At 35.6% G+C, this 18,295-nt stretch overlaps 1 protein-coding gene across 6 annotated transcripts; it reads left to right on the plus strand.

Moving 5' to 3' along the window:
- The first annotated feature begins 2,185 nt into the window (after positions 1–2,185).
- LOC121237060 (type I inositol polyphosphate 5-phosphatase 2-like) lies at positions 2,186–10,966 on the plus strand. 6 transcript variants are annotated; one of them, XM_041133618.1, is made up of 14 exons: positions 2,186–2,200; positions 2,484–2,551; positions 2,705–2,800; positions 3,052–3,196; positions 3,329–3,428; positions 3,503–3,595; positions 4,137–4,209; positions 4,293–4,397; positions 5,106–5,925; positions 6,579–6,763; positions 6,906–7,014; positions 7,453–7,601; positions 9,886–10,134; positions 10,885–10,966. In XM_041133618.1, exons 4-13 carry the CDS (start codon positions 3,167–3,169, stop codon positions 10,058–10,060), a joined length of 1,839 nt encoding a protein of 612 aa, XP_040989552.1. In that variant the 5' UTR covers positions 2,186–2,200; positions 2,484–2,551; positions 2,705–2,800; positions 3,052–3,166; the 3' UTR covers positions 10,061–10,134; positions 10,885–10,966. The 6 variants fall into 6 exon arrangements, with proteins under 6 accessions (XP_040989552.1, XP_040989555.1, XP_040989554.1 ...); XM_041133617.1 differs by lacking the exon at positions 2,186–2,200 and having other exon boundaries at positions 2,271–2,551; XM_041133621.1 differs by lacking the exons at positions 2,186–2,200; positions 3,052–3,196 and having other exon boundaries at positions 2,270–2,551.
- The last annotated feature ends 7,329 nt before the right edge of the window (positions 10,967–18,295 follow it).

Consider the following 18,295-nt stretch of genomic DNA (forward strand, 5'->3'; position numbering starts at 1 on the left):
ATTATATGCCCTCACATATGCATGCATGCATTCAAAAACCCTAGAATACCCATGCAGTTGAGTGTTAAAAATAGACCAATTATTATGGGTGCTCAACAATCATGTATATGCATGTCATAATTAAAAGTGTTCAAAATAGAATGTCCATTTGGGATGGTTTGGATTTGGAGACGAGACGAGATAGTTTTAGATAAAAGATGAAAGTTGAAAAAAATATTATTAAAATATTATATGCCCTCACATATTCATGCATGTATTCAAAAACCCTAGAATACCTATGCAGTTGAGTGTTAAAAATAGACCGATTATTATGGGTGCTCAACAATCAGGTATATGCATGTCATAATTAAAAGTGTTTGAAATAGAACATCTAATACTAGTTTGGATTTAGAGATGAGACGAGATGGTTTTAAATAAAAGATAAAAGTTAAAAAAATATTATTAGAATATTATATTTTAATATTATTATTATTTTAAGATTTAAAAAAGTTAAATTAAGATTTAAAAAAGTTAAATTATTTATTATATTTTGTGTAAAAATTAAAAAAAATATATATAATTATAAGATAAAATAAGATAAACATTTTTCGATTCCAAACTACCTTATATGGCCCTAAATTCTAAATTTTCTGGGCTAATCAAGACCGTCCGTACTAAGGTTACTGACACAAACTATTTTACGTCTCTATAATAAAATAATAATATTTTGAATTATAATGCTCCAAAGTCAACATAATAGTCAACAATTTTTTTTAAATAATATTTTTATTTTGTTGCCCTGATTATATACTAGCTAGTTGTGTCCCTACCATTTTTGTTTCATGAAACTCGGTCTTGTATGAACAATTAAAATAGTGAGATAAGATGAATAGAGATAGTTTTAAATTAATTGAATAAAATATTATTAAAATATTATTTTTTAATATTATTATTATTTTAAAATTTAAAAAAGTTAAATTGTTTATTATATTTTGTATGAAAATTTGATAAAATTGTAATGATGTGATGTGATGAGATAAGATGAGTTAAGAGTGTTTTTATATTCAAACGGGACCTTATGTTAAAACTTGCACAAGAGATCTCCATATAAATTTTACACAGAGAATTTATAAATTTTTAATATAATTTTTTTGATCTACTTTATAATAAAAAGAATTTTATAATTTAACAAATAAAATTAATATATATTAATTTATAAAATTTTTGCATAGAATTTAATAAACCAAACATTTCTCAATTCAAAATTAAGGCCCAATATCTATCATCACCTTTAGGAAGTTGTTATGATTTCCAATGTTCAAATTTTCAATGTTTTAAAAAACGCCCACAATTGGTACAGCTGCCCTACACACCTCAGCTTATAAAATTTCTTACCTTTTTCTGTCATTTCTCATATTTTGTTATTATTATTCGAGAAGTGCTAAAATTATATATATATATATAAAAAAAAAAAACCTCATAAAATTTTATATAATATTTTAGAAATAATTTTATAATCCGACGTATCGCATCAAATCATATTTATTTATCAACTTATTTTTATGAAGAGTAATGTTACGTATAGTCGTGGGGTGCGCAAGTGCCACATAATTTTTTTTTTTTAAAAATAGAGTCCACTGTTAAAAAATTAATTTTTTTTTTCATATAGATATCAAATTTACTCAATTTTTTAATAGAAAATGTGCGACACTTGCGCACTCCACTCCACCATTTTTTTTTTATGAAATCCATCAGAAATTAAGTCTCGTTTAGATACAGAAATAGTTTCATTTTATTTCATTTCATTATTACAATCTTTTTAAATTCTCATATAAAATATAATAAACAATTCAATTCTTTTAAATCCTAAAATACTAATAATTCAAAAAAAATAATCTTTTAATAATCTTTTACTCAATTTTAAATTTTTATCTAAAATCATCCCAACTAACCCTCCAAACCGTCCTTAAAAGGATTTTTTTCTCTTTTTTCCAATGTTGATTGCTTTTATCAAAGGCAGTCTTCCACGTTGCTATTGGTCCTCTCTCTGTGGTTACCACTTACCAGCGAAGACGTGGTTGACAGCATTCACATATAGTTGAGCACCGGGTCCACTTCTGGGATCACTTATATCTTTCAGCTCATTGCTCGATTTCTCACACATCATTATATGATTTTACATGGCTGGTTCAATAAGAATAGACATTTTTATATATCTGTAGTCAATTTTTCAAAATAGTTTTTCCAGAAAAAAAAAAACAAAAAACAAATTGAGGTGGACCGCCATGCCAGTGAGTTTTAAGGCTGTCCTTGAAATAATTCATGTTACACCTACTACTTGATTGATTACCCATTTGAGTTGAACTCTGTTTTTTAGTGCCAAACCCGTTCCGTGGGGTCACTGCAGTTCTTGGCTGTGATTTTATATATACATACTTATATTATCAGAATATATGTATGCTGCTTTTTAGTTGCCAGTCTCACTTGGTGTTTGTGTTTGGCAGGAACATTATGGCCTAATATCCTGAGTTCTAATTTGTGGTGGGTGATGCCTTAATGTGGTCGGATCACAGTGTGTCAACGCTTAGGTGTAATTAGCTTTTTGGGTTCGTTAAGTTGTTGGCAATTATCCTATTAGTTTGTATCTTGAACATGCAATTGTTCTTTTCTATGGATGTTATTAGATTATGTTCTGCTATCCAATCTTCTTTCAACAACTATGCAGCCCACCACCTTGCTGAAAGAAATCGCTGCAGCATATCGGATTGTAAAGCTATAGATCACTTCCTGTCCTGACAATGACGTTTTACCTTTTCTAGAGGTTTAGTGAATTTTCAACCATATCATTCGTTTATGTTATGCATTAGAAATTGCAACATGGTGGAAGGACCATTGTGTACTCTTTTCTCGCAAGTTGATGATGTCGGTTAAAATTGTCCATATCTTTTTCGTCCTTTCTATTTGGTCCTGATATGAATCTTCCTTTTATTTGGCATCAAATAAGCCTACACCCTGACTTTTATCATCTTCTTAGGTCTGAAAAACCTCTTATTTAACTATTTAATCGCCTAGGACACTGGGGATCGCATGTTTGTGACTGTTTCAATATTTAAGAGCCTGTGCCTTGAAAGTCTAATAAATATATAAGTGTTTTTGGCCTTCAATACAAACTTTTTATCTCGAGACAATGAGAACCAAGCGAGAGAAGCGCTCTGAGGTATGTTTTAATGTCATCTAATACTTCTTTTACCAGTTTTTATATATCAAGATTATATATGCATATATATATATATATAATTTTTATATATAATTCTTGATTATGTATTTCGCCATTTGCATTTGATTGCAGGCCTTTTGGCCTTCGATGGTGATGAAAAAGTGGTTGAATATCAAGCCCAAGGCGTATGATTTTAGTGCAGATGAGGTTGACACCGAAAGTGAAGATGATGGTATGGTATTAGCATGTTTACCTTGACTGTTTTACTTTCTGTACTTGATCATTGTTTCTGCAAAATCTTTACAGTGTATTCTCTTAAGGATGAAAGAATGCACGTGTCTGAGGATCTTGCCCATAGGACGCAGGAAAACCAATTCATACGCCCCAGTCAAACTTCAGGCAGTACTTCGATTTCTCTTTTGGTGACTGTTTACTATTAGGATGAAACCTGCTTTCTCAAATTCTCTTTTCTGCTTAAAATTATGGATACGTGTCATATTTACCATTTACAACATTGTGGTGCGGCTCCTCTTGATTTGAATTATATCATATTGTGGAAGTCTCATCTGTTTGATCTTTCTGGTTTTCTTTCTATAGTGATGCACTGATGCCATTGATGTGATCTTGGATCTTAAACATTTTTTTTTTTTTTTTTTTGGATTGTGGAAAGTATGAGAGTAAAGGTAGGGGAAAGATTAACTTTTGTTAAAGCAGGAACTAAATTTAAAGCAATTTTAGAATCTTTCTATTAGTTCCATCACACTTTCTGAGACCTGAATGGAGGCAAAGTAACTTTTTAATCAGTTATAATTTTTTATATGGCGATTATCTCAGTAAATTATAAAATGATTTCCTTTTTTTTTTTTTTACAATGCTTTTATCATCTGGCATATATTCTCTGTGGTTTTGATTTCCACTTGTCTATATACATCTTCCACAGGTTATCGGTCAAGACACAGGAGAGGGAAATCAGAAACTTTGCGTGTGCAATACATCAATACAAAGATTGTGAGGTTTGGGGTTGACCTGCCTATGCTGTTATATAAAGGATTTTGGTTCTCCTGGAATTTTATAATTAAAACTTAATTTACCATAGGGTGACAATTGGCACTTGGAATGTTGCTGGAAGACTTCCATACGAAGATCTTGAGATTGATGACTGGCTTTGTACAGAAGAGCCAGCAGATATTTACATTATTGGGTGAGTGATTCCTCATCCATGGACTGGTGTTTTATCAGAATATGGTCAATTTATGTGTCTTCTACATCTGCCGTTATTGGTTGAGATGCAATTGATTATCAAAGCTAATAGTGCCTTCACTATGTATTTTGAAGAATTTAGAATGGTATATATTAAAAGCCATCTCCTGAATATGTGGAAGAGTGGTAGAATAGTGGAGTTAATTAAAAAAAGTATACCTTAAGCAAATAGGAACATATGACTATGTACCAGAGTTACTCAAAGAATCTGTGACAATGTGAACATATGACTGAGCTCTCTTTTCAGGATTGAATGGCGGTTCAGGACCACCAGATGGGCTAGGGTCCTGTTGAATTATACCCAATAGATCCTGCCACAGAGGCTGTTTCTGCCTTTGATCACGTACATGCCAAGCCCCCTTTCATTAAGATTTTAGGATTCCTAGTTCCAACTTAATCTTGGAGCAAGGCTATCTCCACACCGCAAACTAAAAGTGATTGTGTCTTCCTTCGTGATTTGGGTCTATTGAGCACTGACACTGCTGCCTTAATTACATTCATGGTGCTAAAATCTTCTCGTGTATCTATCTCTTTCTTTGTCTGTCTGTCTCTGCACTCTCCAATGGTCACTTGGTTGGTTATTTTGGCTTCTAAGAAGGTTTAATAGTCTACCTACTGATTTCAATATAAATTTATTTGCCTTTTCCAGTTTCCAAGAGGTAGTCCCTTTGAATGCTGGGAATGTACTGGGAGCAGAGGATACCAGGCCCATTCCAAAATGGGAGGAGATCATACGAAAAACTCTCAACAAGTCTTTGGAACCTGAAAGCAAACACAAAAGCTATAGTGCCCCACCCTCCCCCGTGTTAAGGACTTCCTCTGTTTTTGACATGCTTGCATCCGAGGCTGATGCTCATTCAGTAACAATGAAGAACGAGGAATATGTCAGGACAACAAAATGTTATGACATGGAACCAGAGGCACTGGATAAAGGAGTTAATATTGGAATGAACATACAATTAAGGAGAATATATGGCTTTGATTGTGACAATAGATTAGACTGGCCTGAGCATTCATTAGACGCAGCCCCTCAGGTTATCTCCTCCAGTTCAAAATTGCGAAGAGTCTTTAGCAGTTCCGGTAGAATTGGCTTTAACTTGACAGAGAAAAATTTTGCATTAGATGGTAGTAGATTGAAACGTATGCACTATAGCTCTGGTAATCTAGGCTTGATGTGGATGGAGCAGAAAGAGAAGCCTGAAATTCTTGATTCTCTCTCTGATGTGTCCAACACGTTTTCTGATGAGGAAGATGACAAATTTCTTGAATTACCAGAGGAGGAGGAGCAGCATAATTGTGAAGTAAGCGAAAATGATGTGAAGTCACGTACTAGATATGTGAGAGTTGTCAGCAAGCAGATGGTAGGGATATATGTATCGGTTTGGGTGCGCAAGATGCTGAGAAGGCATATTAATAATTTGGAAGTTTCTCCCGTTGGAGTTGGTCTAATGGGCTACATGGGAAACAAGGTAAGGTACTCCCAGTAAATTTATGCTAGAAAGTTCAAGAACCTTTGCAGCAGTAGAGTTTCCTCCTCCACTGCGAGATCAACGTCGCACACACACGCACAAGTGCACAAGCACACACATGAACACAAGTGCGCGCGTACACATTATGGCTGTGCTGAGATTATCCTGTCCCGAAAATATATTGATTGCTACAGCTACCCAAAAACGAAAACAAAAATTCTATTTGCAGTCACTTTTGCATATTCTTTGTGCACCCCACAAATGTAATTGCTACGTCACTTTTTTTTAATATAAAATAATTGATTTAGTCAATCACATCAGTGGAATGCATACAAAGTATGCAAAAATAACTGTACGTAGCAGAACTCGGAGTTACATTGTTTGGCATCATGCTATGAAGGGTTGCCACCTCCGTACCACTAAATGGGAAGAAATGTTTGGTCAGTACACATGATTTATGTACTTTTATGGAAGGGAAACAGTGACCTCCATATTGTGATTGATGGCAGGCTGGAGATTTCATCAATTGTAGGAGGACAAGACACACTATATATATATATATATATATATATATATATATATGATGAATATTGAACCTGCTAATAATATTGATGTTGCTGGATTTTGTAACCAACTTGTGGTTGCTGATGTAGGGCTCTGTTTCTGTAAGTATGTCATTGTTTCAATCACGGATGTGCTTTGTTTGTTCTCATCTGACCTCTGGTCAGAAGGATGGGGCTGAGCAGAGGCGAAATTCTGATGTGTATGAAATAATACGACGTACCCATTTCTCATCTATCTTCAATACAGATCAACCACTGACTATTCCTTCTCATGAGTAAGCATTATTTTGGAATTGGAATTTCCATCTTCATACATAGCAAAATATGTTCATTTGAATTTTGGAATCTCCTGTATTTTTTTTTCTTAATCATTTTTACATGGAATGTGAATTTGTGATTGGATCCCACTGTAAACAGTCAGATATTCTGGTTTGGGGATTTGAATTATCGTATCAACATGTTAGATGCTGAAGTTAGGAAACTGGTTGATCTTAGAAGGTGGGATGAACTTCTCAACAACGATCAGGTGAGACTCATAATGCTCTAATTTTGCATGACTGTGATAGGGATAGCCCTGGTCTTATTATTGGGAAACCTTTCTGCCCCTATACTGTGTCAAGCCAGCTTATATCTCGTACACCAGCCCAAATGTGAATCTACCTCAGACTTTTAAGAGTGTTGGATCTGATCTTTAGACCTTCAAAGAAGCTTGTTACTCTTTTTAGAATTTTAGACTTTTCTTAAAACATTGGTATATTGTTTATTCTGAACCAAAAGCAAAATTATAACATTATTGCTTTCTAAAAATCTTTATTTGCGTTTCTTCATCTGAAGGAGACATTGTGGGCTGAGATTGATGTTAATGTATTTCAAATATGAAAACATTTCAAGACATTAAATTTTTTTTTTAATAACATAATGTTATTGAAAAAAAGGATTTTAATAACATAATGTTATGCTGCAGCTAAGCAAAGAACTTCGGAGTGGGCATGTATTTGATGGATGGAAAGAAGGGGTGATAGACTTTCCACCCACTTACAAGTATGAAATCAATTCCGATAGATATGTTGGTGAGAACCCAAAAGAAGGGGAGAAGAAGAGATCTCCGGCCTGGTAAGTACAACTCTCTAAGGACTGGGAACTGTAGGGGTGGAAATATGTGACACGACTCATGAACTCAACACGAACACGACACAAAATTAGCGGATTTGGGTTTGATGTTAATGGGTTCGAGTCAAAACGGGTTAACTCGTTAAGACAATATTTATAAACGGGTCAATCTGCTTGAGACGAAATCAACCTGTTTTGACCCGTTTAAAATTTATTTCAAAATTATATTTTATTATTGTCAAGTTGTAATAGCACTGGCAGTCTGGCATTGGATTATCCAAATGCTAGTCAAATGCAAAATTTGACTTATTTTACATAAAAATTACCTGCATTGGATTATCCAAATGGAAAAATATATGACTTTTAGCTACAGTGCGTTAGGGTTGTGGGTCATATATAATTGTCTACTGTATGACCAAAGCTTATTTTTATTCGATAAACATCAGACGCTGGTTCCTTGTTGTACTCTTCTTGCATCCATCTCTCAAATAATTGCGAGGTTCAGATAATGACCTTTCTATGAGCACAAATAATGCCATCTCTCAAATATTTTTGTGATGGGCTGACTTTTGGAGGTGTATATATTTTTGTGATAGGGTGAAATGTGTTGAACATTAGTGATGACTTGTGTTTTTCTCAATGGTATTTTTTTAGGTGAAAATGTAATAGACAGGTGTTGTTTTCAATTGTGTTATATTAAATATTTAGAATGTATTTGTTGCACTCTAGAAATATTGCTCTGCACTTATATTAATGTATTTGCTGCACTTGATTGCTAATTTTTGTGGTGGGCAGATTTCTGCACTCTAGTTTGGTTTGTAACTAAATATATCTGTGGGCAGTTTGGTTTCAATTAATAGAACAAAAAAAAAGTTGAAAAAAAAATATTATTGAATTTATAATATTTTATTATTATTTTGACTAATAGATGGATAATCCAGTGTGGGAATAAATTTTGAGTGGAATCTCAAATGCAAAATCATGTCATATTATGCAAATTTTACATTTGCATTTGCATAGTCTAATGTTAATGCTCTAATATTGGTATTTCTCAATATGTTTATGTTTTTATTTTTTTTATTGTTGGGATTGTAATTTTAGACCTATGCTCATATTTGTTATTATATGGTTTGTAATATTAGTTTTATTATATGTTAAAATTTGAAAAATATTGATATATATTTTTTAATATATTGTGATCAATTTTAACTTTTATGTAAAATTATGTTAATCAAGTCAAATGACTTATGCATTTTAATTCAACTCATTTACATGAAACAAACGGATTTAAATTAGTCGTGTCGTGTTAATATATTTCTAATTAATTATTAAATGAGTCAAAATGAGTGACACGACACGATACGACACGACACGACATATTATCTAAATGGGTCGGGTTAGAGTTTAGAAGTTTGACATATTTAGTTTAACAGGCTAGGTTCGAGTTGATTTATATAATTAAATGTTTATGACTTGATACGACACGAACATAACCCGAAAATATAATTTGTCGCCCTAAGGGAAGAGTGCATACCTTGTCTTGAGAAGGGACTAATGGGGAGAGACGTCATAAGAGACTGTCCTCTTGTAAAAAGTTTGCTATGTTTAATTGCACTAGGAGGATAGACAATTTAATGCATTGGAGTATTTATGGCTTGTCTATTTATATATATTATATATATATTAAATTTTGTTATGTATTTTCTTTAAGAGTAATACTATATATAATTTTAGGATATGCAAGTCTCGCACACTTTCTTTGAAAAAAATGAAGTCTATTATTAAAAAAAGAATTTCTTCATGTGGATCATTGATTTATCTACTTTTTTTAAAAAAAGTATACAAGATTTGCACATTCTAAAACTGCAAATATAATTTATCTTTTCTTTAAAGCTTACAGTCATCATGGTTCCATAAATTAGGTGTGTGCATGTGCTGGGTTGGCTTGGTTCAGGAAGTCTTCTCAAACTGAACTGACCTCATGATCTGCTTGCTTGATAGCCAAACCCACCAAACTAAAAAAACCAAGTCAAACCAATTAATTCGACTATGATCGGTTTGGGTTGTCTGTTTGCACAGTTAATCAACTTGGAAACTCTTTAATTTCAGATTAACTTCCCTCAGAGCTTGAGACCGTATTAGTTAGCTGGAGTATGTTCAAGGGAATATTGACCTAATTTTGACAGTAGTGGAGCTTTCTTTCTTAGACGCACGTAGACACAAAAATTTTGGTATAGTGAACTAATGATAGACCAATTGCTAATTGGGTACTTTGTATTTTATGCAGGTGTGATCGTATACTGTGGTTGGGAAAAGGTATAAAACAACTTTCCTACAAAATGGCTGAAATAAGACTCTCAGATCATCGACCAGTTTGTTCAGATTTTTTGGTTGAAGTCGAAGTCCTAGACCATCGGAAGCTGCGAAGGGCTCTCAATTACAACAGTGCCCTGGACGATTAGATTTGGAATGCATCCCAAAATTTTCCTGGACGATTAGATTTGGAATGCATGGATCTTAGCAGATACCAGGCAAGGTAAGTGCCCAATCACAAAGTTTTGTATGTCCTTTGTAGGCACTTGATCCTTCGTAGGGCTGAAATTAGGTCTCGTTTGGATACAGAAACGATTTCATCTCATTTTATCTCACAATTACGACTTTTTAAATCTTCACACAAAATATAATAAACAATTCAAATTTTTAAATCTTAAAATAATAATATTATTAAAAAATAATATTCTATCAATATTTTATTCAACTTTCAACTTTCATCTAAAACTATTTTATCTCATCTCAATATCTTAGTCACTTCATGGTTTTCAACATTGACTGTTAGAAACATGTTTTGTTTTAAAAAAATATTTTAGCCACAAAAGTAAAGAAGCATGTCTCTTTATTTTTTTCATTTCTTTGGAAAATATGTTAAGTTATAATCAATGAGTCGCATTCAAATATTTTTATTAAAAAAATGAATTGAATCACTCTTATCTCTTCTTATTATTATAATTTTTTTTTCCAAATTCTCATATAAAATAAAATAAACAATTCAATTTTTTCAAATCTCAAAACAAAAATTATATTAAAAAATATATATTTTAATAATATTTTATTCAACTTTCAACTTTTAGCTCAACTCATCTTATCTCATCTCATTTGTGAAAACAAACAATGCGTGTTTTTTGACAATCTGGAAACTTAGCAACGTGTTAATTAGTAGTCTTTGCCCTCAATTATTTATTTATGAACAATTGTGATGAGGTTGTTCTTAGAACTAATCCATGAACAGGGATTGCAAACAAATCATTTTGGCAATGGTAGCAAGATTGGTACTTCTGATCGATCATCATGTCTGACTAGAAGCTTACACGAAATTGGTCGTCAAGGTCGAGTACTACTGCAGCTTGGATTACAAGACAAGACTCGAGTAAGGTCATACGACTGTACAATCCGAAAACAGTTGATAGGAATAACAGGTGAATGCAAGTACATACAAAAGGACTAATACATTTATTTTCTGTTTTTTGTTTACATCGTGTGTTCTTTCTGTACGTTTTATGAGTTTGTGGAGCTAAAAAAAACAAAAATTTCATCAGAGCAACTTTACCAATAATTGGATGAATACATGCAAATTTTGAGCTTGGTTTACCTCAAGTATACAGAGATGTTGAAGTGGAGAACATCATCATCCACTTCAAACCCTTTTCATACCTCTTGTTGCAACAAAAGACTCATAGCAGCTCAACCCCTATATTCTATAGCAATAAGAACATCTTCTTGACACCATGTTTAACAGTTCAAATCTTAAGGGGTTTGAAAGCAATACTTTCGGTATGACTTTCAAAGTCGAATGTATACCTCTAGATGACTTTAAACAAGGCAAAAAATAACTCACTACTGTGAAATATTATCAAAAATTTAATGACTTTAATTTCTGTGCAATTAAATTTTAAAACAATATTACTATACTGTGATATTCTAAAATGGTAGGTTTTGTCGTTTCAATTTGAATTCTCAAATGTAGTCTTACTTTACAAAAAGTAGATCCCACCAAAAAAAAAATGAAAGAAAGGAAAAACTTTCTTTTTCTTGACAAACCATAATTTTTTACAAAAGATTGTAGCATTATTCATAATTGTAATCTAATTGTTAGCAAAATCATAATTTACCGAAAATTTTCACTTTATGTTGTATGAATTAAAAACTGTATATTTTTTCACTAAAGGTCAAAACATTCCCGCAACTGCTTTACGTAGACCAAAAAACCAAACAATCTCTTGAAGACACTTTGTGTTATATTTTTGTTTTTATTTTTTGAGCATTGCTTCGTGCAGTCTCTATTTGAGAATTGCATTATAAGTTTAGTCAATTTTATCTTTAAATTTTTTTAAAATTACAATAATATCTTTATCAAAATAGTACTTTTTTCCATTTAATAAAGGATTTGCGTCCCCATTTGGAGAGTGCAAATAGAATTTCTCTTATTTTTTTTATTTAAATGTGTATGGTTGTCTTCTAACTATTTTAAACATTTAAATAAAATAAAATAAAATAAAATAAAACAATATACACTAGAGGACACTTTTGACAAACACATAGAAGACAACCAAACATTTTCCTACAAACTCATTGGCAGTAAAGGTTTTCCTACAGCTTAGGTATAGTCCTTCATTCATATGGAGAAGCTTAATGGTATCCAAACCATTCCTTGAAGAATGACTATTAATGAGGATTGGAGATGGGGCATCAGTCAATATCTGGAATGATAAGTGGCTGCCTAGACCAGTCTCTTTCAAAGATTCAATCACCGATATGAGTATTCAAGGATAAGACTATTCATCTGGGCCGAATTTTTTTCCGGCCTGGTCCGAAACCCGGATAACCAGATTCTGGTTCCGGGTTCCGGCCCGAATCTGATCCGGGCCGGAACCCGCATTACAAAAACCCGGATTAATCCAGGCCAGATTCGGTTATGAAACCGGGTTTCGAATTTAAAATCCGGTACCAGGGTTATATATATATTAAAAAGAAAAATCCTATTCTTCCGTGTGATCTCCTCTCTCTCTCTCTCTCTCTCTATCGCTCAAAGTCCAGACTCCAAACTCTTTTCCTCGACTCCCTAGCTCTCCATCTCTCTCTCTCTCGCCCAAAGTGTTAAACGGAAACCCTAGCTCTTGATCTCTCTCTCTTGCCCAAAGTCCAAACCAAAGTCTTCTCTCTTCTCTTCTGTCTAACTTCTCTCTCGCTGCTCTCTTTATTCTTTTCATCTCCTTCTCTCTCTCGATCGAGCGTCGAAACCATAACCATCACTGCCGGTGCTATCAGAGGCCACCGTCCATAGAAGACAGAAGCCTTTTTACTGCTCTCAGTATGTTCCTCTCTCTCTCTGTTTTGAGCATTTAGATATCTTCTCTTAGGGGGAGGTTTCTTTCGTATCTAGAGTGTGTTGGGGAAGCCAAAACCCTAGCCATCGTTGTCGGTGACTAGCAGAGGTTGTCGTTTGGCTAAATCCGCTCCTTTCTTTTTGGGTTTTATTTCGTTGCCCACATATCTATAACCTGTTATGTTGTGGTAGTGTGTGAGTAGTGTTTTGTTAGATTTTTGTTTAGCTTAGATTCTTTGTTGTTATTATTTTGTTAGTTGTGATTGGTGGTGAATAGAGTTTTATAGACTCGTAGAGATATAGATTTTGATGCATATTGTGAATGTTGAAGGATGTTGTAGATTTGGATGTAGAAGGTATATTTTATAACTTTCGCAAAGGATCTAAGGATATGGTTCTGAAATTTTTGTGGGTCCTTTGTGTTAGGGTTGAAAATTGGTCTGATTTCTATGTATTGGTTGTTGGCTTTACAGATTTCAAAGGGGATTGAAGCGGAAGCCAATGGTCCTGATTAAAAAGTGTTAATTTTTCTTGATCATTGTTATTCTCATTAAAGTCCTGTCTAATGCGATGCGCTTTGTGATTAAATAATGGTGTTCTTGACTTGGATGTGAGTATAATAATGTTGATTTTAACGTATTTTGCGCACAAGTGGATTCATTTCTTTTGTGCCTGCTATTTATGCTTTATTTATTTTTTAAAATTTAGTCATTGGATGGTGTTTGTTTTCTTATATTATTACTTCAGCCTTTTGGTATGTATAATGAAGAGAGACATGTGATAAGCTTGTTTTTAAGCTCTGGTTACCTTGTAATAGGCTTTGTATTATGTGACGCACAAATTGTATGCAATAATGCATGAGATTTTAGGTTGAAATAGCATATATATCCAGAGACTCAATAGAATAGATCTGTCTACTATTGTGTGCCAAACTTTAAAGAAGCTACCTTTATAGTTATAAATTTTTGATCATCTATAATGTGTATTTACAAAGTAGTGTTGTTCAGTCTAATAAGATGGTTAATCTATTCACAGAATCACAATAGGTATTAGATTTTATCAAACAACATAGTTTGTTTGATTCAACAGGTAAAAATATGTTGAATGTGGCAATCTCTTGTGGTTTTAACTTTTTTTTTTTCTGTATTCAGATCTGGATCCTAACAAAGAGCCACAATTGAAATACAAGAACGCAAATTGCTTATGGAAGAACATGTTATTGATTTATAATTCATTTATTGTAATTTTGTAATGTAATGTATATGTTGAGGATCATGCCGAGGATCCTCTGCCTTAATCTAAGGCTTTCCATTTACATATCCATTGATCCTTAAATATAGCAGCTCTTTATTATTTCCATTCAATTGTAATCTTTCCATGCATGTACTTTCCATACACAAATATGTAATTACGTCTATATGTGAAATGGACTCACTACTGAAACATATGGTGGTTTTCAAACATTCTCATGGTATCAAGAGCATACATGGATAAGCATCCCACGATCCCCATGGCCTTTGATTCTTCTCCCACCCTCCTCCCCTTCAACACCATGATTCACATGGTTACCATCAAACTCTCTTCCTCCAACTACCTCTTATGGAAGAGCCAACTTCTTCCACTTCTCAAGAGCCAAGGACTGCTGGGTCATGTGGACGGTTCCCTTGTGCTGCCACCTCCATTTGATCCTCCCACCTCTCAGACGCCAAATACCAAACACCTGGCATGGAAAACCACTGATCAGCGCCTACTCAGCCTTCTCCTCTCCTCTCTCATAGAGGAAGCCATGGTTGAAGCTGTACGCCTCTCCACATCCCGCGAGGTCTGGACTGCCCTTGAAAACACCTTCAGCCACTGCTCCAAACCCCGTGAAATACGTCTCAAAGATGACCTCCAATTGATGAAGCGTGGCACCCGTCCAGTCACTGCCTTTGCTCGTGCTTTCAAGGCCTTATGCGATCAACTTCATGCCATCGATAGCCCTGTTGATGGAATCGACAAAGTTCACTGGTTTCTTCTTGGCCTAGGACCCGATTTCTCCAGTTTCTCTACTGCCCAAATGGCACAAACACCTCTCCCCTGCTTCTCGGATCTGGTGTCCAAGGCTGAGAGTTTTGAACTCTTTCAAAAGTCCCTTGAGAGTCTGACGCCTTCAGTTGCAGCGTTCACCGCTAGTCGTGGCTCTTCTCAACGCGGGGGTGGCTCCTCTCGTTCCAGACGTGTTCGCGGAAATGGCCCCAGCCACGAGTTCTCCAGTCACAGACAGGGCCGTGCTCAACCCACTCAAGGTCGCCGTCCACCATGGTGCCAGATCTGCTGCTTGGAAGGTCACTACGCTGATCGGTGTAGGCAGCAGCATGATCCTTCGGCACACCTTGCAGAAGCCTTCAACGCTTCATGCTCTGTCTCTGGGCATGAAGCTTCGGATTGGTTCTTAGATACAGGGGCTTCGGCCCATATGACTCCAGCCCACTCCACTTTGGACCAGTCCACCATTTACACGGGTAAGGATTGTGTAATTGTAGGGAATGGTGCATCCCTACCCATCACCCACACTGGTAAAATTTCCCCTTCCCCAGATCTTCATCTGTTAGGTGTTTTGGTTGTTCCTCACCTCACTAAAAATCTTCTGTCTATTAGTCAATTAACGCATGATTTTCCATTATCCGTTACATTTACTAATAATTTTTTCACTGTTCAGAATTGCCAAAGGGGAAGGGTGGTGGCAACCGATAAGAGAGATGGAGGCTTATATGTGCTAGAGCGCGGAAATTCAGCTTTTATTTCTGTCCTTAAAAATAAATCTTTTCATGCTTCTTATGATTTATGGCATTCTCACATTGGACATGTGAATCATTCTGTTATTTCTTTTTTAAATAAAAAATAACAGCTTTAGCTTACTTCTTTATTGCCATCTCCTACATTGTGTGATACATGTCAACTTGCGAAGAATCACTGTTTGCCTTATTCTCGTAATGAACATAGATCGTCCCATGTTTTAGATCTTATTCATTGTGACATCTGGGGTCCTTCTCCCGTAAAATCAAATCTGGTTTTTTCCTACTATGTCTTATTCATTGATGATTATTCTCGTTTCACTTGGATTTATCCATTGAAATTAAAATCTGACTTCTATGATACTTTCAATTCATTTTCAAAAATTTGTGGAAAATCAACATTCTGCTCGTATCAAAATTTTTCAAAGTGACGGCGGTGCAGAATTTACTAGCAACTGCTTTAAAGCCCATCTTCGTATCTCTGGCATCCATCATCAACTCTCTTGTCCATATACTACCGCCCAAAACGGTGGCGCAGAAAGAAAATACCGTCATGTGACTGAGACCAGCTTGGCCTTGCTTTTACATTCTCATACTTCTCCTCGCTTCTGGGTTGACGCTTTTAGCAATGCAATTTATATCATCAACCGATTGCCCATACCACTTCTTGGAGGTAAGTCCCCCTTTGAGCTTCTATATGGTTCCATTCCAAATTATGAAAATTTTCATCCATTTGGTTGTCGTGTTTATCCTTGTTTACGTGATTATATGCCTAACAAATTTTCCCCTTGTAGCATTCCTTGCATTTTTTTGGGTTACAGCTCATCTTACAAAGGTTTCTGTTGTCTTGACCCTACCACTTCTAGGCTATATATCACCCGTCATGCCCAATGTGATGAGACTTACTTTCCCTTCCTCGATACCTCCTAAGCTCAACCCATATCCTCCCTCCAATTTTCTGGAACCTAGTCTTCCCCCTACAAACATGCTACCATCTTCCCCTGCGCCTCATTCCCGACACATTACACAATCCAGATCTAACCCGTGTGGTATATGTACTGATCCAGTGGATGAGTCTTTGCAGGACAATGATTCTCTTACAGGTCCATCTCTGCCGCACTCGGATCCTAGCCCCGCTTCTCTTGAGCTCCCCACCGAGCTGCCTGCTCCTGCTCCTACTCCTATTACGGCTACTCCAATGGCTTCTCATCCCATGCTTACACTAGCCAAAGCTGGTATTTTCAAAACTCGTCACCCAGCGAATCTTGCTCTCTTGGGATCCTCTGGTCTTCTCTCTGCTCTACTTGCATCCACTAAGCCCAAAGGATTCAAATCTGCTGCTAAGAATCCTGCTTGGCTTGCCGCTATGGATGAAGAAATTCAAGCCCTGCAAACTAATCGCACCTGGACTTTGGTTCCTCGACCTGCCAACACCAACATTGTGGGTTCCAAATGGATGTTTCGGACCAAATACTTGCCCGATGGATCTATCGAGCGTCTTAAGGCTCGCCTTGTTGCCAAAGGCTATACACAGGTACCTGGTCTCGACTACACTGACACTTTTAGCCCTGTTATCAAGGCTATCCACTGTCCTCTCTCTTACTGTGACCAACAAATGGCCTCTCTGCCAACTTGATGTCAAGAATGCATTTCTCAATAGTCATCTTACTGACCATGTCTATATGGAGCAGCCTCCTGGGTATATTGACCCCCGATTCCCTAATCATGTCTATCAGTTGAAGAAAGCTCTTTATGGCCTCAAACAGGCTCCTCGTGCCTGGTTTCAGCGGTTTAGCTCTTTTCTCATTCAACTTAGTTTTTATTGCAGTTGTGCCAACACATCACTCTTTGTCTTTCACAGGCAGTCTAATATTATTTATTTGCTTCTTTATGTTGATGACATCATTATTATCGGCAACAACTCATCTCTTCTTGACAGCTTTACTCGTAAGCTTAATTCTGAGTTCGCTACCAAGGATTTGGGTTCTCTCAATTATTTTATGGGTTTGGAAGCTACATCCACCCCTGATGGTCTCTTTATCAGTCAGTTGAAATATGCACGGGACATCTGCGAGCTCAATTACTTGACAGCAAGCCTGTTCACACCCCCATGGTTGTTTCTCAGTACCTGTCTTCTGATGGTCCTCTGTTTTCAGATCCTATTCTTTACCGATCTCTTGTTGGTGCTCTCCAGTATTTGACTATCACGCGTCCTGATATCGCTTATGCTGTAAACTCTGTCAGTCAATTTCTGCACTCTCCGACTGAAGACCACTTTCTTGCTGTCAAGCGCATTCTTCGTTATGTTAAGGGCACACTGCATTTTGGCCTCACTTTTCATCCCTCTGCTGCTCCTAGTGCTTTAGTTGCTTACTCTGATGCAAACTGGGCAGGATGCCCTGATACTCGTCGCTCCACCTCTGGTTATTCTATTTACCTTGGCGACAACTTGGTTTCCTGGAGTGCCAAAAATCAACCTACTGTTTCTCGCTCAAGCTGTGAATCTGAGTATCGTGCCCTTGCTCTCACTGCTGCTGAAC

The sequence above is a fragment of the Juglans microcarpa x Juglans regia genome, chromosome 6S (genome assembly GCF_004785595.1).
Source record: "Juglans microcarpa x Juglans regia isolate MS1-56 chromosome 6S, Jm3101_v1.0, whole genome shotgun sequence".
Lineage (NCBI taxonomy): Eukaryota > Viridiplantae > Streptophyta > Magnoliopsida > Fagales > Juglandaceae > Juglans > Juglans microcarpa x Juglans regia.

What these genes read in the sequence shown, in the direction of transcription:
- LOC121237060 (XM_041133618.1), top strand. Translation starts at nt 3,167, where the DNA reads ATGAGAACCAAGCGAGAGAAGCGCTCTGAG. An exon ending in CACCGAAAGTGAAGATGATG is followed by an intron (nt 3,429 to 3,502) that starts GTATGGTATTAG and finishes AAATCTTTACAG; the next exon opens with TGTATTCTCTTAAGGATGAA. An exon ending in ACGCCCCAGTCAAACTTCAG is followed by an intron (nt 3,596 to 4,136) that starts GCAGTACTTCGA and finishes CATCTTCCACAG; the next exon opens with GTTATCGGTCAAGACACAGG.